This window comes from Pelobates fuscus, chromosome 6, assembly GCF_036172605.1.
Source record: "Pelobates fuscus isolate aPelFus1 chromosome 6, aPelFus1.pri, whole genome shotgun sequence".
Taxonomy (NCBI): Eukaryota; Metazoa; Chordata; class Amphibia; order Anura; family Pelobatidae; genus Pelobates; species Pelobates fuscus.
In genome coordinates this window covers 76276265-76299343 of record NC_086322.1, presented here as the reverse complement: position 1 = coordinate 76299343, position 23079 = coordinate 76276265, and the positions used below count along the sequence as shown (strand labels likewise).

Genomic DNA, 23079 nt, shown 5'->3' with positions numbered 1-23079 from the left:
GTTGGCTAACCATGCAGTTTAATCCTTATTTGTTTTCTGCCTTAGGGTATAGTTAGTTTACTTAATACCACATCTTAAAGCAATTCATATTATTTATTAGTGTCTGTATCTTAGAATTTAACCCTCTGGACATGGGAGATTTAAGCAGTGAAAACACTAGATTTCATTAATGGGCCTGAGCACATTATATTAGACATTTAATAGGTCTACTATGCTACTATAAACCATTAGGTTCTTCTGTAAAGTCTGAGAAAATTGTCATTTTATTGTCCTCGTCTTCCTTTACACATATAAAACTGGAACATTCATACAATGCCGTGTGGTGTAGCTTTCTATATAAAGTGCTTACAGTCTTGTGTTTCCTGAATAATGCAGCCAAGTAAGGCAATTAATCAATACAGAATTACTGGTAGTGGTAGAAAAGAAAAATTCCGGAGGTTTAATTGTAGGCATCTTAATACAATAAAAACAAACTACTGTTCATGACTGTATCTAGGTTATCTGGTACCTTGATAATTAAATAGATTGGTAGCCTGCACAATAAACAGAATCTACCACCATATGGAATTACATTATCATTTCAAACTGTATCACTGGAAGGAGATTAATGGTACTGTTAAAGACATACATTAGAAGTATATATTGTTGTATAAGCATATGTCTATTTTAGGATGGTATCTTGTGGAGCAACATAAGTTGCATATCAAAGAAGCCTGCCACACTAGGACATTTTATAATGGTTGAAAGACACAGCACAGAGCACTTTTAGAAGTATAGAATACTTTCATCATTTATCTTTAAGGGATAAAACCAGGGTCAATGGTAAATGGCAAAAAGACCGGGGGCTTCAGCCCAATGGTACATTTTTGGAACCTCCCACATATTATGATGTATACTTCTCCAAAAACCCTGCCCTATGCCACACCCCATATCTAGCAATAACTAGATATTAATAATAATATTATTAATAAATAAAACGCTAACTTGTTTTATGAATTACATTGTGACACCAAATCTTTGAATTAATTCAAATATTATATTTACCTATATTTATAAGCTCCTTACCTCCTGTTTCAAACCCACACCATGCTGTATTATTAAACCCTGCACCCACAGCATTATCCTAAACTTGCAACTTTAATCCTGCACCCACTGAATTATTACCCTGAATATACATCAGGACAACCACTCTGCTGTATAATTAAATGATTACTCCAAGCACCATGACCACTTCAGGAATTTAAGGTAGTCAAGGTGTCTGGAATCTGTATGTGCTGCGTTTCGGTATAGGAGTCATTAGCCAGTTCGAGAACAAGACTCCCTGGCTCTCTAATGTCAGTTATATGCAAATTTTCATGCACAATTTCTCATTCATTGTATGAGAGCAGTCAGCTGGCACTTGCGGGCAAGAATGGTGACTGGTTTGGTTTGTGCAGCTCTGCAGAAACCAGAAGTGGATCATCAAACAGAATAGGAGCCTCAGAGCCTAATGGGAACCCAAGTAAGAGGGCAAACCATTGCTAAACAGTTTGCCCATATACTGGATAACTAAGTCATTGCCCATATACTGGAGAAGCTGACATCATAACCACTACAGCTAGCTGCATTGGCTATGATGTTTGGGGTAACCTTTTAACTTCACAAATGGTGTATTAAAGTGGTGCTGTCACAAATGATGCACTTTTAAAGTGTTGCTGCCCTCTCAACTAGACGCAAACAATGATTGGGAGGACCTACTTAAGGCTCCAGCCCCCAGAGATGCCCTTGATTAAATATTTAAAGAAAATGGTATTCCATAATATATATGTAGCATGCACTAGCATGCACTAGCAAGGAGTCAATTTTTTCCCCTGCCTGTCCCATACGTACCCTAATCCAGCAATAAAGGTTGTTCTTATCTTGCATTGAAAACGCTACATAGTTCTCCGTAAGCCATCAGTGATTTTCCATGGAACTTAAGATTCCAATTTGTTACTGCAACATAGACCATCAGTGCTCCTTAAAAGGTTAATATTTTAAGTTAGAGAAAATAAAACTATGTAAATTATAAAACACCACATTTCTTGGTCTTATCGCCTGTTCTGTTCAATCAATCATTGTTAGGCTGAGGGTGTGAATTTCAGTAATAGATGTCCTACATATGCAAACAATTTATATCCTGATATCTAATTCTGGACAACTCTGTATCACTGATAAATGCTTACAGATAAATGTTTTGAAATGGACATTTGCTGTAGGAATGATTACCAGCTGAAGAAAATACAGCGAAATATTTAATTCTATACCAATACCAAAAAAGAAATATAAGAATTATAACTAGATACAAGGATTACTGTCAAAAAAAGTTCCAAAACGCTAAATATGTCCAGCATGTGATTAAAGATGAGGTGACTCACATAGAAAATATCAGCATTCTCTGCAGAATGATCTTTTCTCCTCTGTGCTTTGCCAGACCTCAAATGCTCTCATATTCCTCCTAGAACAATACCTCGGATTACATGTATAATATGATGTACCATCTGGTGAGCAGAAGCTATTAAAATTAAGGGAAATGATTGTCCCTTCCATTCTTACACCTACCAAAACCCTTTTAATTATCCACTAAAATTGAATATAAAAAAGCAAACTTCATATATTGGGTTTGAGAGCAAAAACAGAGCTTTAGCTCATTAATAATTATTTTTCCCCAAAAATAAAAGGGTTATTTGTCTAATGGCTAATGGCACATCTCACAGTAAGCTATATACTTAAAAGGACACTCCAGGCACCCAGACCCCTTCTGCCCATTGGAGTGGTCTGGGTGCCAACTCCCACTACCCTTTACTCTGCAAGTGTAATTATTGCAGTTTTCATAAACTGCAATATTTACCTTAAAGGGTTAAGTCCTCTTCTATTAGCTGTCTACTAGACAGCCACTAGAGGACACTTCTGTGTTCATAGAATGCTATGTGAGGACCTCCAGTGTTTCTGAAATCCCCGTAGGAAAGCATTGAAAGCATTATTCAATGCTTTCCTATGGGGAGGTCTAGTGTGCGGCATTAGGTCTCCCCCGCTACCGGCCACGCATGCTCAGTAGGTCTCTCCTGCCGGACATCAGCGCTGGATACAGGTAAGTCACTGAAGGGGTATTAACCCCTTCAGCAACTTGGGATGGGGGGTGCGAGGGAGAGGGGACCTGCAGTGCCAGGAAAACGGTTTGTTTTCCTGGCACTGGAGAATCCCTTTAAAGGGACACTCCAGACTCCTAAAACACTTTAGCTTGCTGAAAAGCTTTATGTGTGAAGAGTGTGTCCTATTTTTTCATTTTGGAAAAAACTGCAGATTTCAATAGACATTTACACTTTTATAATTTATACTGGTTACATACCCTGCTTTTGAAGAAGACAACAGGTCCCCTTACTTCCTAAACTTGTGTAGCTAAGTGGAACTAAACTCAAGAGGCAGCAATTGCCCAGAGCACCTACCTTACAAAGACTTATCATTGAGCTACATTGGAAAGTCTGTGATTGGATAGCCACATAAATTCTGGGCGGTGTTAGAAGAGGAGGGCTTGCAAAGACTGCAGACAATAGATCTGCTGTTTTTGCAAGCTGTTGTTAGATATAACTCCAATGGAAAAAAAATGCATCATTAAATACATGCCAGTTTACATTTGGTGTATATCTACTCAACAGGGATTTGTAATTATTTTGTATTCTATTGCATTGTAAGATCTTAACCATTTAGGTGAGACAGGAAAGCAATACATACGAGGTTATAGTTGAGCAGCAAGGTTAGACCTAATACATATGTTTCTTTAATAATCTTATTTAATGCAAAACACAATAGAGCTTTAAAAAAGGTTTTGCATAAATACTATAACGATTCCAGCAGGAGTCAGGACATGGACGAAATGCACCCTAAAGGCATGGCTCTACCTTAATCTATAGGTAATTCAAAACAATTTTATGGAACAGATTTAAAAAAAAAAATAAGGATGCCATTTAATATTCTTTAGAAATGACTGATCAGAAGTATATTTGTCCTCCGAGATACAGAATTTCATTTAATAAAAATGTTGACTTCTCCTTTGCTATATTTAGGACACCACTAAAATAAATATATGCCACAGGAGGTATTGTGAATTTATGTGTCATATTGTCTTTTCAGAATTTCACTTGTTACAAATGTGGCCCAGCTGTCTATTCCAAGCATGACTTCCATTAGTGTCACCAACTTGAACCACAGCAGGGTTTAACCTCTCCACAGTAAACTTCAGTGACTTGCATTAACAAAAGAGTATGGTGTTTTTTCCTTAAACATGGGACTCTAGTGTAATTAAAGGTGAACTGCAACAAAATACGGTGAAAATAGTTGACTGCAATGAATTATAAGGCTTTGCTATAGTCACTGTTAGCAATTTTTGCAATTTTGTTTCCTTTTCAACACAATTTACTATTTATTGAATAAATTCATAAAAACTGAAAAATCTAAAAGGACACAACTTTTATTTGTACTTAAAATTTAATACAAGAGCAGTAATACTACCGCAGTGTTTGTTGTATGTGTTATATGTATGGCTTGCTATTATTTGCATTTCTATTTATTCTTTGATTTTTGAATGTATTCTTGGCCCCCTACGCTTTTTATTTCTGAAATAATATACTTCCACACTCTCAAGAGTCATAATCGACATGACATTTTTAATGTTCTCAACAAGTGAGAGACTTGAATCTAGCTTCCAGAAAGAATATTGAATTACCACTTGTGGCACTGCAAACTTGCACACCATTAATATCTAATATATATATATATATATATATATATATATATATATATATATATATATATATTCAAGCAGGTCTAGGTTCTCGCTTCATGTCCAGGAATGGTTTATTCGAGTAGCCCGCCTGTCGTCAGATTGCCCTGATTCCCTAGCATCTGACGCAGACCTTGCATGGCTTTCTTGGTTCATGTTACTCTCATATTATTGAGGTGGGCAGGGTATATATATCGTTAGGTGTCTTGACCAGGGTCACTTAATGGTACCATGGACAAAATACCAAGGACTGAAAGAAGAGTTCGAAAGGATGTGGTAAGTGAAGGCAGTAGTCCCAGTTGTGATAAGAGCACTCATGGCTGTGACTTCAACAGTTGGGCGAGTGGCTTCAACAGATTCCAGGTGGAACATCTGAGATCGCTGTACAGAAGAATGCAGTTGTAGAAACTATGCAAAACCCTACGATTCCCAGGCCTCTGGTAGAGGACCTCAGAATGAGGAATAAAATATAACACCCAGGAGGGGTGAGAAGATCAATTCTCATCGTATATAAAGCCAGCACTCAAGATCTTATAAAGCGAATTATTTTAATCCAGAAATGAATTCAGGTAAAAATCCAGTGTTGTTGACAACACTGGATTTTTACCTGAAGTAATTTCTGGATTACAATATATATATATACAGGGGCGGACTGACCACTCGGGCAGATCGGTCATGGACCGAGGGCCCGAGTGAGTCAGGGGCCCGGCTGCATACATGATTCTGAAGTGGAGATCAGAGATCTCCATAGTCAAAAGGAAGGTTGCAGGGGCCCATGATGACTTAGGAGGGCCCGTGCAACACACCTCCTTGCAAATTAATCCCCTGTTAATTGGGAGACCTGACAGCATACCTGCTCTCACTGCCAGGTCTCATCTCTATGCCTGCGATCAGTACAGAGTGCTCCATGTGAGGATGGGAGGGGGCAGGAAGTGACATCATACCCCCTGCTCTCCTCTCCTCTCACACGGAGCTCTCACAGCATGGAAGGAACATGGTGAGAACTGGAGCCTGGCCCAGCAGATCCCTCCCAGCCCCCAGGAACTGCTTGAGAAAGCTGGGGGAAGGAAAAAAACATCAAACTGGTGCAGGTAAGCAGGCTAGGGGAGAAAAGGGGAGAGGAATATGTGGGATGAAGGGCTTAGACAGGGCACAGGCACACAGGGTGTTTTAAATACACCTCTCATTCACACACTCTGACACAGGTTTAAAATACACCTCTCATTCACACACACTGACCCAGGTTTCAAATACATTTCTCATTCACAAACACTGACCCAGGTTTCAAATACATTTCTCATTCACACACACACTGACCCAGGTTTCAAATACATTTCTCATTCACACACACTGACCCAGGTTTCAAATACATTTCTCATTCACACACACTGACCCAGGTTTCAAATACATTTCTCATTCACACACACTGACCCAGGTTTTAAATTCACCTCTCATTCACACACACACTGACCCAGGTTTCAAATACATTTCTCATTCACCCACACTGATACAGGTTTAAAATACATTTCTCATTCACACACACTGACACAGATTTAAAATACACCTCTCATTCACACACACTGACACAGGTTTAAATTACACCTCTCATTCACACACACTGACCCAGGTTTCAAATACATTTCTCATTCACACACACTGACCCAGGTTTCAAATACATTTCTCATTCACACACTCTGACACAGGTTTCAAATACACCTTTCATTCACACACAGGTTTAAAATACAGCTCTCATTCACACACTCTGACCCAGGTTTAAAATACACCTCTCATTCACACACACTGACACAGGTTTAAATTACACCTCTTGTTCACACACACTGACCCAGGTTTTAAATACATTTCTCATTCACACACACTGACCCAGGTTTCAAATACATTTCTCATTCACACACTCTGACACAGGTTTCGAATACACCTCTCATTCATACACAGGTTTAAAATACACCTCTCATTCACACACAGGTTTAAAATACACCTCTCATTCACACACCCTGACCCAGGTTTAAAATACACCTCTCATTCATGCACTCTGACACAGGTTTCAAATACACCTCTCATTCACACACAGGTTTCAAATACACCTCTCATTCACACATACACTGACACAGGTTCAAATACACCTCTCATTCACACATACACTGACACAGGTTCAAATACACCTCTCATTCACACATACACATGCACTCTTACACAAATGTTACATACACCTCTCTCTCACACAAATTCTGCACACATAAAAATACACTCCTGCATTCACATACATACTGTGCACACATACTGCATTCACACACAAACAGTCCATACAAATCTATCTTTACATTCTTACACAGACATTTCATACTAATACACACTGGCATTCATACAACAACACACAAGTCCTCCACAAATTACACCCCTGTATTCACATTCAACATAAATACACCCTTACATTCACACATCAACATTCCATACAAATACACTCCTGCTTTTACAAACATCTGCTCTACTCACTCATGGATCAATGCATTTACCCATTTACGCAACATGGACGTCTGCATTTTATACTCTCTGGCACTACACAAATTATTTTTCATAGAAAAACATGTGCAGCAAAATGCCACACTACACCAATTATCACCTCTGCATTGAGATGCAATGAATCAATATGGTGTCTCCATGCAGAGTGTGGAGATACTAAACATCGGCAGCACTGACATATCAAGCAACTCTAGTGGCTGTCTGAATGACTGCCACTAAAGGTGTTCCTAGGCAGCAATGTAAACACCTCCTTTTCTAAAAACCAGTGTTTACGTTAAAAAGCCTGCAGGAACTAGCTATGGGCATCAGAACAACTACAATAATCTGTAGTTGTTCTGGTGACTATAGTGTCCCTTTAATACTTAATATGGTTTTCGAAGAGTCCAGGATCTAATTTTGCCTGAGGGCCCAGAAGGCTGTCAGTCCGTCCCTGTATATATACATCCATGTGCAATGTGAGACTCACATTATTATATTAGTCTTTGAAAATATTTGATTATTTGTTGCAATATGTTATCAAATCAGCAAACAACTATCTAATGAGCAAGCAACATAGATATTGAAGATAAAATCTTCCCCAAGTCATACTTCTTGGAAAAAAATGTTTTGAGTAATTTAATTTCCAAGCAGATAAATCATCAATTGCAAAAGAATACAGCATTTTCTCACCAAAATATAATTAAACAAAAAGGGTATAAAGGAGAACTGTCCGTTTTCTAATAGTGGCAGTTCCTATTTTATTTACCACAATAAATGCTACTGAAACATTTACTGGGGTGAGGAGTGCAGCAGTGTTTAATATAAAGCACTGTAAACATTATAGTTATCTATGTATCGTTCCCATTTCCCTCACCTAATAAATGCAATCGAAATGTTTATTGGGGTGAGTTGTGAAGCAGAATTAAGTATATTCTATGTGTACAGAGATGAGAGGGACTTGCAGGTGCTGTAGTCTTTGGATGTGTGCTTATAAATCCAGGACTATACATGTTTCTTTGAGGAAAAGCAGGGCTGGTATCTTTGCACCATAACCATGGCAATAAGCCAAAGTGGTTGTGGTGCTTATATAATTCCTTTAACACAAACAAATACAATTATGCAATACCTCCAGATTCTATGTCCCCCTTTAAAAAAATGTAAAAATTCTAAATGTTCGTACATATATTAAAATTGTTACTGGCTGTGTATATAGACAAATAGTTTGTTGAGTATAATACATTTTGTTTTAGATCCAAATTTTAAGTGCTGACATTATATTAAGAATTTATGAAAGAAATTTAGATTTTCGCACTCCTGACAAAGATAGATATATAGATAGATAGATAGATAGATAGATACATAGATAGATACAATAGATAGATAGATAGATAGATAGATAGATAGATACATAGATAGATAGATACATAGATAGATAGATAGATTGATAGATAGATAGATAGATAGATGCATAGATAGATAGATACATAGACAAGATAGATAGATAGACCGATAGATAGATAGATAGATAGATAGATAGATAGATAGATAGATATGTAAAATGTGTATTTGGTATTTATGAATCATTGAAAGCAATTTACGATAAAAATATAACTTCTCGGTGGGCTGCCTTAGAAGATAAATGATGTCTATGTGTGTGTGCGTGCCATGTGAACTGCAAAGTAATAAGTAAATAGCTTCCTAAATGAGGTTCTGAATCAGAGTAGTTCTGCTTAGGCAACATGCGGTGTGGGCCATGGCTTTATAACTCGTTGTTTATTGTGCTTCATTGTGAAAGCGGCACTTTTGCTTGACAATATGTCGATATGTTAATTAATGCAGCATTTTAAAACCATGGAGGCAAACTAAGAAGATTAGCACTTGGAACGATTTCTGATTTTTACAAGTCAGTGTTTCCCAGAGAATAGGAAGGCCCCAGCTCTAAAGTATGCAGAGAAGTGCTTATTTTACCATCAAACCTATAGTTTACAAAGAACAAATTCACAGTAATAAATCCAGCAGGAAAGCAAATGATACGTGTGTTGGATTTCTGTGGCGCGGTATTTGCAAATCCCTTATTTGGCTCTGTTGGTAAGAACTAGGTAATAACAAATTGTCTTTTCCCTTCTTTTTCCATGAGTGTAATATATTTAATTACAAAATCATTATGTTTTTCTTCATATTGATTTAATAAGATGGAAATAAAAAATATTGTACATGAATATCAATTCATTCCCTTTCTCCTACTGCACAATTCTACATGTTGCCGCCTAGTCTAATACACACTGCTACCTTCCTTAGTTAGTTTTGTTAGACAGCTATTTATTTTGTGCACTATTCAAACTCTACACCGATAGACAACATCATTGTATTAGTATTTCTCTGTCTATCATTCAGTTCAAGCTGACACAGTGATGCACAGCAGTTACTAGCAAATTGGAACATACTATCTGTTAAGGGGCAAAAGCTGACATGGGGAAACTTGAATAGACGTAGTTAGTAATCTTGATGATTATTGGTTGCTTAATAAACTTCCTTGAGAGACAAATACAGAAAATTGTTTTTCAAGAAGCAACCAATAGGCAATAAAAGTACTGTGACAAACCTGAGAGACAGCCATTCTGCTGTTTGCCCAGCCATCACACTATGCCTAATATTAAATAAAACAAAAGGTAAGTAGGTATCTGCTAGGCTTTACTAAACAGAACAAACTCTGAAATTTTCTTTTGGGGGGGGGGGGGGGGGGTTATGTTATAACAGGAAAGGGGTGTAAATGCATGCCCCTGCTCAAGGCCCAATCTCCTGTGAGAAAAGATGGGGGTGGTTAAAGTTATTTTAAAAAACAAAAGTGAGTGGTACAATCATATTACTCTTCATAATTAAAGTTGAAGTGCTTACTTCAATCACAAATTGTGATATATGTGAGTTTGTCAACAACTGTTACCAGTACGTATTTTTTCTGTTAATTAGTGTGCATTTGAAGAATAAGAAAGAAGCCCTATTTAATATTTTGAAATAATCTATTTCTTGGTTTAATTCAAATGAAAACTCAGTTTATTCCAACAGGAGAAAATCCCCCCAAAAAATTATAAAAAGTTGAAATATTGCTATGAAGAAAATGATCAATTATTGCCAGGCATAGCATATTGAAGCATTTAAAATAGCAAATATATAATTAAAAGAGATTATTAACACAGCTTTCCAGACTTATAGATAGATAGATACCCACTGTTTTCTAATAAATTAATTGCTCATAAATATAGTTAAGATTTCTAAATCATGTGGTAAATTACGTCACTATCTATTGCGAACCATTTGACCACACCCCTACATTCCTTGATAAGTTTTTTTCCACACACAACCCTTGTTTTAATAAAAGGATTACATTTTAAAACCTACCTGTTATTTTAGTATTACCATTACCTTGTTTTGAATTTATATGTTAAATTATTATGATGTCATTTTGGCACCAAAATTTTAATAATTGAATGAATGTATTGCCTATATAAATTCTCATTTACCAGGTTAATGTTTTTATTGCCAGTTGATGAAGCCCTGTGTTGGCGAAACGCATTTTGGCTGTTTTTTAATATATTTTTAGATGTATCATCAAAGGAATATTGGCCCATTAATCTTGTATGTGCCATATACCTTTTTTACATTTTATTTTGTTTTATTTTTAACCTGGTCGTCTAGAACTTTGGAGTATTTACCCATACAATAATCCTAGGTGGGGATTGCACCACCCATGCTATTATAGTGAGCAGTATATCTTGCTCGCTTAAATGTGAGTATTATACCTTTCTCATACCAACCTGTTTATACTATATAGAGAGAGCACTATTTCTGGTTTTATCTCTCTCCCCATACCGAGGACCTTCACCACCTACCATCACCTACATCCTACCAGTAGGGGATCGACGCCACTGAATGCTAGTTACACCTGAGCTTGTACTAGCTCTCTAAAAGGTGAGTAGGATTACTACCATTGCTACCAATCTCCTCTTACCCATACCAGAGACAGATTACACTATTGGAATTTTTTTCGCATTTACATGCTCCTACTGAACTTGTACATCCAACTACCTCAGAAACTCTAAACCCTTTAATCAACTTGGACTCTTTTTTACCTAAATGATTTATTACCAGGACTATTCCTTTTAAATATTTTGCATTTCAGTATGTTAGTACATTATTGGTTTTATTATATTACATCATTTGTTTTTATTGTGGTGCGACCTATAATTTTGGTTTTAATATTTCTAAATGTGTCTAAATCTGATCCTGACAGTTGAATTAAACAATTAAATGCCTGAAATTATAGTTTTTAAGAGGGCACTCTGAAGAAAAAGCTACATACAAAAAAAGCATAAACCTTTAATAGGGTATGCAAATAAAATAGATGTGTGTATGCAGTTATGTTTACTCCTATAAAATAAGCTAGTGCAAATATAAAACATTTGGAAATAATGACAAAAGAAATATAGAAGCATATACTGTAATTTCAGAACCATTTGGTCCATCTAAACTGTCCCATTATTTTAGCATGTAAGCAATTAGATTTTTTTTTTGCTTATAGCTGACATAGTGTGACTCATACCGCCTCCTCAAAGCAATCTCAGCAGATAAGCTAGCTAGTCATAGTTGAAGAAGAAAATGAATAGTGGCTAACATATATCATTTAATGTCTCCAGTGTAGGAGATTTTACTACACGTAATTAAGAGAAACATATGGAAAAATTAAACATATAAGAGGTATAATAAAGCTGAGTTTTACATTCAACTTCTATAATTCTCCCACACTATGGTAAAAACAATGATGATATATATAATGCTGTGAATCCATATTTTACAGATTGTGAAAGACCTAAGCAACTCGTGGAGCAAGAGTTAATCTTATAATTATTCTAGTCAGAGTAAAGTAAAATCACACATCAGTTTTCTAACAATAGATTACATAGGTTAGTTGTGTATGTTGTGAAAAAGGTGACATTGCCTTATTCGTATTCATATTATTCCAGTAAGAATTTGCTGGCTCTTTGACGTATACATCACAGTCATTTAATATATGCTTTTTACAAAATAACAATATTTGCATTTTTATTTGTTGCAACATTTATTTTCTCTAATATGGCTCCCGATTTAATATTGTTAGATAAGCTCTTCAAATGATTTATTTTTTTCTGGATAAACTTTGTAAATAATGTAATATTTTCAAAAAAATATTGTAATATTTTGATATTTATTAATATAAGAATAGATTTTGTTTTACATATGATATATGTTTTGATATTTTACTATTTTGAAAAAAATGAAAAAAATGATGCAAAAATATCGGATAAAGAGAATATCATTGTACCACCTATTTTCTGATAATATTCTCAATTCCAATACCGAATTTTTAATAACTTGGGCAAAAAATGATTGTTCTATGCAGGGTTATCCAAATTGAATTAAAGGGTTAATTACAATAAAATGTATAAAAAGAATGAACATTGCACCTATTTTGTAATTATTATAGATCACGTCTAGTCCAGGATTAATACTATGCACAAAGACAATGGAAGAAGGACCTTTTCATGATGATATGTTGCTAAAGCTTCTTACAATCCTTCTGCTGTAGCTCCATGTTATGCCTTGAACATAGCAGATACGTCACTGCAACCTGAAAGTGCTTTTTCATTTACCTATATTTACTTTCACACTAGCTAATCCAGGCTGATTGTACTTAGCGTAGCATGAAAAAATTGCTCACTTTCCTTAAAGTCGCAGACTTGGTTATGCATTTATCAATTTGACTTTTGCATTTTAGAGATTATTCTCCCCTCTCCATAGAAAACATTATAATAGAAAATCCAAACCAATTAGTTGAAACCGTTTTTGTTTCTCATTGGTTAAAATAAAGTAGTAAATATTTGAAGTAATCACAATTAAGTAGCAGGAGAGTTTCGAGAGTATTTTTGCCATGGTAAATCCAAATGAAAGCTAGTGCAAGTCCTGATTAAAACCTAGCCAAGCAAAACACTGCAGATTACCTAGATTCCAATTAAATGTGACAAATGAATACTTGACAGGTTTCAATTCCAGTTCTATTGCTGTCAGAATGATCCATTAATATTGAAGAAGAAATTACCAGAATTTAAATCCAAACAATACAATTGGCATTATATAGCTAGATTTATGGTTTTAAAGCTGTAATCAGAGACTTGTCTCAGTTGAACTGCAAAACTTGTTTCATTGCTCTCGAAGACCAAATGCAAAATAAATAGTTTTTCTACGAAGATGGCTTGCTGTTATGTTGTGTAGTAAGAAGGGAAATAAATATCAGTAATTAAATGGGGTACAAGAACTGAAATATTATATATTATCAGCCAATGGTATTCAGAACTCAAAAATATAAATTTTAAGAGAGTTTTTTTCCCCAAAAATATGTTTTTGGTGAATTTTAAACCTGACCATTTAAACAGAGAAAAATGCTGTGCTTTAATTGGTAAAAAACAATTGTCCCACATAGTAAATCCATCCTGAATCCATTACTGAATTTTGGGTTATCTCTTACTAAATAATGGGATTGTTAGAAATGTCCATTTTTTTTTGTAATACATGTTCTATAGGTCATTGAGCTTCTGTCTTCCACCATTCAACTTTAAATCAATCTAATCTATCTATCTATCTATCTATCTATCTATCTATCTATCTATCTATCTATCTATCTACCTGTCTGTCTGTCTGTCTATCTATTTATTTGTTTTTATATCTGCAGAAGGAAATGGTGGACATTCTGAGTCCATGGCGATCCAGATGCAAGAAGGCTCCCTGTGTTACCTATCTCTGTTCTCCTGCTCCATGGTTGATTGATACTTTTAGTTACTACTATAACATGTGTATGATATGATACTGCAGTGCTTTTTAGAGTGACTGCAATTGCAGAGGGAGCAGGAAATATGAGATCTGTGCCACAGGCTTTTATATTTAAGCTCAGTAATCTCACCAAAATGTGACTTCATTACCACCAAGAAGGATGCATCAGATACATCTATTTTGCATAGTATGGTATCTTCATATACTATGACTACTGTTACTATGTTAATATCAAGACTGTTAATTTGCAAAACCATGTGCTAGGTACATCAAATCAATCTGTCAGAGGCACCAACTGCAGTTGTACTTAGAGTTATCTTTTCTCCTTGTGCCTTTCTGCTCTTCTCATCCATGTCTGTTTTCCTCTTGTCTAATCAACTCTTGAACTTTTATGTTTTCATTGTCTCGCGAATGTGCAGTACAGGTTTCTTACCCTTTTGGTTTTATTCCACTAGTATTTCTATTATTATTGTTATTTTTTTGGGGGGAGGGAGATTGGCTACTTAATTTTACTGTTCATACCTACATATTTCTTATTCTTCCTTATCACTCTTTGGTATTACTACCTAATCAATTACCCAAGCCAAGGAAGATGAAGCATACTAACCAACTCTAGCAAATTACTCTCTAAACACGGAATGAAAATGAATTTTAAAATTAGGGTTAAAATACTTAAACTGTGATTATAGCAGCATTGTTGAATAAATCAGCTATGTTCCACAAATTTTTACATTTGGTTATCTGCTCCTACTGTGTTGTGTAATCAGTAGCTCTGTAAGTCCCCAATCTGATCCACATTCAGAATTTGAGAAACAAAAAAGGATTGACTAGGCCTCTTGCTCTTGTACTGCTTTTTACAATGGCAGTATTATTCTCTACAGAGAATAGCTCTTCCTCTTTTGTCAGTGATATAAAATGGGTTGCCTCTCAGTACCTATATAATCATTAGGTGAGCGATTAATTCATGATAAAAAATATATATCTTGTGTCAGATTTTAAGTTTGATGTGAGTTTATAAGTTACCCAATGGTTCTAAATATTATCATTATCAAACTTGATGTTTCTCATTCTAACAATCTTGGGAAAAAGAAAATGATCTTGCCATGAATCAAACTTGTTACTCTTTCCATTAAGTTATATCACTGGATATTGTTATCTTATTCAGTTTATTGGATGCATGTTGTTATATTACAGATCTATATACTGTGAAGCCTAATTAATTTTTATTCTGCTTTAACTTTATGTTTGATTCTTTATTCTATAATTAAATTATTGTAATAACAATATGATCTTTAAGATTTTAGTGACATCTGATTTTATCGGTTTCACATCATATTTGTCATGTGTTGCGTGTTTTATCTCTTGTTTGTGTTTAGCTTAGAGCAGTTGTATATTTCTTTCTCATGCTTCATGTATGATTTGAAAAGATTGATAGATTTTGTAACACTGTAGTCCCAATCAATAGGTAGCTCTCCTCCTATTGTAAAAAATATTATTGCCATGATCTATAGGCACTAGGTGCACAAACAAATGATTGAGGTGGGTAATGAGAATTATAGTTCAATAGCCATCATCATTGGCAGAAAGTATAAAAAAAAATTTTTTATTTTTTTTTAAATGATGGGTTATTGAAAGTAATTATTAAGCCAAAATATTTATTTTTAAATATTAACTTTTTGTATTTATTTTCAACACACGAAACAAGCAACCAATACATTTCAGTATATACAGTGCTTTATTATATTTTTTACATAAACAAAAACATTCTAATTTAAAAAATAATCTACTGAAATATTTTTTGGGTTGAAGATGAATTCACTCAGCTGTGTTACATTGACCAAATGATGACTATCTTTCATGCGGATGAACATGTATATTAAAAGAATGTTTATATCTTATTAAATGTAACCTCAGCACCGAACTTTGCATCTCATTATACCATTATCTACATGAATGCAGTGCTATCGCCTGAGTTACTCGTTTGCTATTAAAAGTATTCGTGATTGCAAATGTCCTGGTATTTTCTTTGTGTTATCTGGGGCATGACTTTTAAGCCCACATTCAAAAAGGTCCCAGTTGTGGTGTGCTTGCTTTCACCTCAGTTAAGCTCCAATAAACTGTGGTAATTAGGCCTTCAGCTTTAACATCTGTCCTGATTCTATGCATTGTAATGTTCTAGAGAGATTGAGAATGTTCTGCAAACTGGAAAATGCTACTTGGCTGAAGACGGAGAAAACACAGGCTATTGTCACATTAAAAAAATATATTCTTGAAATTATTAAATAGCAATGCACTTTATAAAGCGGACTGTCATGCCCGTGGTAGCTTTATGTCATGGCTCATTACTCTTGGACCGGATCATAAATTTCACCCAATAGTCTTTCAATGCTTTCAAAGTTAAAACATTGGTTGTCTTCCAAGTTTACATTACAGCAGTGTGTCTTGACAGGTTTTAATTAAACTGATCACCCATGGTGAAGTTTGCTGACTATATTATATTTTCATTTTTTTAAACAAACTATAAAATTGCAAACAGCTTGATGTTCCTTATTTCTCCAAATCTTTGCAGCTTTCCCCATGAGCAGATACTATCCATTCATATGTATTTATCCACATCATCATGGCCTTTTGCTGACCACATTAGAAAATGCTTAAAAAGATACTATAGGCTCCAAAACCAATTCTAGCTTAAAGGGACACTCCACTGCCTAAATGAAAAATAAAATAAAATCTAAACATCACTATTTAGTAGATAAACCCCAAAACATGCAAACATAGTTACATAGTTACATAGTTGTGTAGCGGAAAAGAGACATGAGTCCATCAAGTTCAGCCTTTCTCACATTTGTGAGCTATACTTGGCACTATTTTTTATCATCTAAAGCACACAAATTATCATCAAAAGAATCCAAGGTAGGGATTGTTCCACCCACGCCTAGCACATAGAGAGGTTTGTCTGCTCTTTGTATTGTAAGTATATTTCCTATTACTATTTATACTTACCTGTATGGAGAGCACTATAGGGTTTCTCTTCTTTTATTGCATATGATCTACACTGTAACAACCACCAGAGGGATATCCTGCACTTGTGGATTTTATACCACTGCCCACTGTTTTACCTAGAGCTGCGCATAGCTCTATGAGATGTGAGTTGGCATTTCTATACCTCAGCGTTGTTTGTAGCTCATCTGATTTGCTATATTGCACTATTGGTTCCTTCTGTCTTCTGCTTTCTTTCATACACGGTTGCTGACTGAGCTGTATCAAGAACATTTAAAGACATATTGTGTTTTTAGCACTATTTCTACCTTTGCCTTTTTTAATTTGACTTTTTTATTGTACTCTCTCACTGTTTAGTTAGCTTTTTGTGGTCTATTATATCTTCCTGGTGCACCCTGTATTTTTGTTCTGTTTCTTTAGTATATAGATCATGCCCATGCATACTCGCTGTTCAATTCTCTGCCATTTATGAGTTAAATCACTTTGTTTATATTGCCCTAAACACACTTTCCTGCATGCGACTGACTTTTTAAACACTTCAAGTAAAGAGTAATCTAATGCTGTTTTGAATCCTATGGCATCCCCTTCACACGGGAAAGCTGTGTATGTAAGAAGAAAAAAAAAAGGGCATATAAAAGCCCGACTTTCAATAAAATATTTCACTTCTGCCAAATAAAAGGTAAAAGTTTGCGTAAAGTAAAACATTGGCTTGTGGGATAATAGATGCTGCCAACTTGTAAAAAGTGATACTGTAAACCATATCTGTTGGCAGTGAAAGACGCATGAACTTGTCTGGTTTAAATCTTGGTTAACAAGGTTATGTCACAAATAATAGCTAAGCAAATATCATATCTTAGGACACACAAGCTTCAGATCCAAATTCCTTTTCTATTTTATAAAAGAAACAGAAGAGAGGTACGTGAATCAAAATGAGGTTATGTTGTCAAACTATGACGTGAAGGCATGTACTGCTTGATATTATTACTATACACCATGTAGGTATTATAGCGCCATGCACATAATGATGTATATGTCATAAAAATAGCACCAAGGCAGGCATGAAAGTCACTCTTGTGACCTTGGTAAAGACTATGATACTAATTTAGCCTTGTGTCCCCATTCCCCTGAGACTGTGAGCTCATATGAGCAGGGTCCTTACTACCTTATGTTCCTGTTTTTCTCACTTGTCTAGTTGCAACTATTTTCTATTTTAATCTACTCATTATTCAGTGCTGCAGAATGTTTCACGTTGTGTTTAGATCAAAAACTATACTGCTAAGCATTAGGATGTATAAGTTTGGAAGTATCTATAAAGTTGATTAACCTTTATGTAAAGTAGTCAGAAAGTTGAAAATTATGGTTATGTTCTTTAGTAAGTTAAAATAAATGAGCTCCATAAATTAAATATTGAGACAAAGCTGAGCTATTGATTACTGAAAAAATATATATTGCTTGAATATATGTAAAACCTGGAAATTGAGACAGACACATATGGATATATGGATAGACAGACAGACAGACAGACAGACAGATAGATAGATAGATAGATAGATAGATGGATAGATAGATAGATTAACCTGACAGTCATGTAGTTTTGTAGTAGTCTCCTAGGTGGTCTCCATTGTGGAGCAAAACCCACTGATTTCATTATGCTTCCTGGACCAAGGCTATTATATGTTCCTGGATCAAACCCTTTATTTATTGAAATTAGGAATGTAAGCATTTAGAATCATTATGGAGACAAATGTAACTTTATGAAGGTATACAGGTTCTGCTGACCTAAACTCGGTGCAAAGGCAGAGGATAATGAAATCCAAAAGAGCAATGTAACCTTGACTAAGTCCCATGTGCAGCACAGAACAAATGAGGTGATGCCCCTTTAATTGTCCCTCACATGAGCCTTCTTTATCCTTTTTCCTTTTCAGGAAGCATTTTGCTGTTTAACCTTCAGCTGTCTGGATGTCTATTAGACTCATGTGTTTGTGGAATTACACTATCCACGTTTGCTGGCTTATATGAAAAAATAAAAGTGGATCTATGTGGCAATTCATATAAAATATAGGAACACAAAAAGGAAGTCACTATACACCATATACATATACTATACACTATACATGCAATAGTAGTGATCTGATGCAGGAGAAGACTATCAGTGGAGATCTATTACATAGGACATGCATGTGTTTTCTCTAGAAAGTGGAAACCAAATGTTTAATTCAAGAGTGAGTTTAATTAATAAACTAACTAAAAGCTGAAATAAATCTCAGATTTGGCTGAAAATTGATTTTGTCTGGCGAACAGAATCCCAGGTACAATTTGCAAACAAATTTGTTGTCACCTGTGATTACAATAAATAGGAATTTTGGTGTTAGACATGATAACTAATGATGTACTAACATCCCTTATTAGTGCATTATATATTTTTATCCATGAATAAAGTCATTGACATTTTTCCTGGTACATAATTGTACCAAGTATAATCTGTCAATTACTCATTGTTATATATTCCCACAGTACAACTACAAAGTCCTGTGGAATATGTTGACTATACAAATGCTAATAATAAAAAACTCCAATCAATAAAAAAAAGTCCACCATAATCTGGTTTTGGTATTTTAGAAAAAAATGTATACGTGTATTTTTATGACTATATAGTTCAATGGCACATTTTTATTAACAAAACTGGTTTTCTTTGTTCAGTCTTGTATATAGACTAAAAAAAACTAATAATAAAAAAATGTTTCAGAACGATGTAGTTAAACAGATTTGTAACAATTTGATATTCTTCCTGTGCTCCTAATGCATACAACAGGCTTCCGCATGTGACACATGCTTTAAAATTGCATAACCTCTTCATCTTGTTTAAATTGTTTTAGTGCCTGGAGTCCTCAATTTACTGCTAAACTGTTTTTTGATGCTTTAACATTGAATAAGCATCCCCAGATGCCCGCATCATAGTTCCCACTGGGGGTATGGCTAAGGTAGATATATTCTCCACCTTAGATATACCAACTCATACCATCGATAGGAAGCTGTGATAGGCTGAAAGTGATTAGATAAAATCCAAACACTGCACCCATCACTGATTGGGCTAATGCAAAAGTATCAGCCCAGCAGTGAGTAGGAGCTGGGCTGTCCACAGTCATAGACTCTCATTCAGTTTAGAACTGTTCAAAAACAGTTTAACAATGAACCTTGGAACAGCTCCTGGGAACTCCATGCACCATAACAACTTCAATGAGATTATGTTTTTATAGGGCCTTGAGTGTCCTATTAATCCTCTAATATATGCATACAATTTCACATTTATTCAATACATTACTTTCTTCATTTTACCATATTCCATATAATGTCATTTTGCCATTGTCTACATGTTGTCACATTTGCTGTCACATTGTCCCATATGTTGTAATGTTACACCACTGAAATAACGCCCATATGTTGTCACATTGCCACTTTGTCACATTGGCCAAGAATAGTCCTTGTATTATGCATTTAAATAGCTGCTGGATATCCTACTCCCAGTGCTACTTCTGAGGTTTATGTGGTTCCTGCTATGTTTCAAGCTGCTCAGGTATCCTAAAAACCCTGTAAACTTATTTTTAAAATGTGCCAATAATCTGTACATTCTGTTGGAGTGTGGAGGCATATATTTTTATATCCCTCTATACACATTTTTGTCAGTAAAAAATGGATTAATCTTTTGCTTATGCTCCATATCATGCTGTGTTATATTCTGTTAATCTGTTCTGAACAATATTATGAAATACCTGTATGATATGCTATGCTACACAATCTCCAGAACTCAAAGCACATAATAGCTCAATCTTTTAAGAGATTCCTTTATAGGCATAGATGGATCAATTGCCTTCAATGTAATTTTAATATAATTGCCTTGGGTTTATCCACTAAACAGTATATTGCTGTGGACAATAACCAGAACTGCAGCACACATGATAAAAAAACACCATATTTCTTTTGGTTTCTCATTCAGCAAAATTCACTACTTTTCAAATAATCATTCTGGATATACCGTAAGTATTTGTAAAGGAAATGCAAGTGTTTAGTAAATAAATCCGATGAAGAATGAAAACCAATGTAAGATTCCTTTTTGAAGAACCTAACAGTGTGATTTATACACCTAAGTATCCTGTAGTATTGCAATTAATAGTTCTATGCAACATGAAGAAATAAAAATGTAAAGAATTTTGCTTTAGTTCTTAAAAGCAGTGCTGAATATATTAAATCTAATTTACTTGTATTAATATTAATAATGACTAATTATTATGTTTCACTATAGAAATAGAAATAGATGCTGCCAAATAAATTAACTAAAAATTAATATATGAATGTGTTCCTACAGCATCACCTTCTTCGAGCTGGCCTTTCTTATGTCAACCTTTTTTGTTCGGAATTCTATTTTGAATGCCTCATTGCTAAGAATGTGTGTTCCTATCTGCCTATTGCTTTCTGCTCAAGGACCTCTTCTGTCTATCCTCAGGACCAAATGTCTTTGGAGTGTCCTTTCCATCTATATCTGTCAAGAACCTCCTCTCTTCATTTTTTGAGGCTTTTCTGAGAACTCATCGCTGCAACACAGCATTTCAGCAATTTCAAAGTACTCATTTACCATGACAACCTTCAACTAAATAAGGATGTTGTACCTATATGACACATGGCAAAGAACTGCTTCTAATACTTAGTTTCAAGGCTTGTGTTGTGTTCGTACTATAAATATATATATATATATATATATGTATATATATATATATATATATATATATATATACGTATAATGTCTATCTATCTACTTTTCTGTTTATCTAATAAGTAGTTCAAAACCACTAATAAAGATAATTAATAAAATGAGCTTTTAATAGGTATTGCCGTGAGTTTATTAATACATACATAGAAAGTTCCATTAACAAGGATTTTTCAGATATTCAAAAACAAGTTTTTTGTGGAATGTACAGTAAGATACATCTGGATAAGCAAGTGAAAATGATGTGAGTTTAAGTAAAAGCGTTGTCACTATTTTAATCTTCAGTTAATGCTTTTACATCAAGTTCTTTTGACACACAGATACATATACATAGTTTTGCCAAGATATGCAAATTAAAAATCATATCAAATCTAGAATTAAAAAAACAAAAGCAGTTTATGAATGATTTATCGTCAAATATAAGTTGAATTATAATTTTGGATTCATAGTAAAATATGTACTTGAAAGATCTGATAGAAAGTAATATATATATTTTTTTATTTAACCAATTTAACTTTTTTCATATTTTTTCCTAGAATTTTTTTGCGGCCTTATTACTCTTTTACAGTATATGCATATGTGTGTGAATATTATTTTTGCCCCTACCATTTTCCATATGCTCTGCCTCACCAACACTGCCATCCGGCGTAGTTCGTTCATAGTTGTCTTCTGGTAGGGGAAGAGCGCCCAGTCTTGGCCCTGAGGAGCTCTTACTGCTTGGAGTTTCTGACTCTTCCAGACCGCTGTCATAGCAACTCTGCAACGACCCCTGATGGGGGTCCTGAGGCTGACTCACAACAGAAAACGTCACTCTACGAAATGGCTGCAAGAGAAAAGATTCTGGATGTCACTTAAAGTTAGAATATTTCAGTTATCTACCTATAGCTCTGCTGAGTTTAAAATGGACTCATATGTAGTAACAAAAGTTTTGAAAATGGTTTAATGTATATTTAAAAATGTATGTTTATGTTAGTTAAGGAAGTACATTAGAACATGAGTACCCAGTGACTCTTTACTAACATAAGATAATTCCATTTATATATATATATATATACAAAATTATAGGTAGTGTTTGCACTCAATGACTGAATGGTGCCAGTATTAAGAGGTATTCCCCTTATGTCAAACCTCAACAATATATATA

At 34.8% G+C, this 23079-nt stretch overlaps 1 protein-coding gene across 3 annotated transcripts in view; it reads right to left on the bottom strand.

The window, feature by feature from the left end:
* Nucleotides 1-23079, bottom strand: part of PCDH7 (protocadherin 7) — a 673255-nt gene that overhangs the window by 337739 nt on the left and 312437 nt on the right. Inside the window, exon 2 of one of the 3 annotated variants that reach the window (XM_063457855.1) lies at nt 22542-22758. The exons of the other annotated variants lie outside the window; for them this stretch is intronic. Within the exon in view, the coding sequence (XP_063313925.1) occupies nt 22542-22758 (217 nt within the window). The remainder of the gene's footprint in view (nt 1-22541; nt 22759-23079) is intronic. 3 annotated transcript variants of the gene reach the window in all.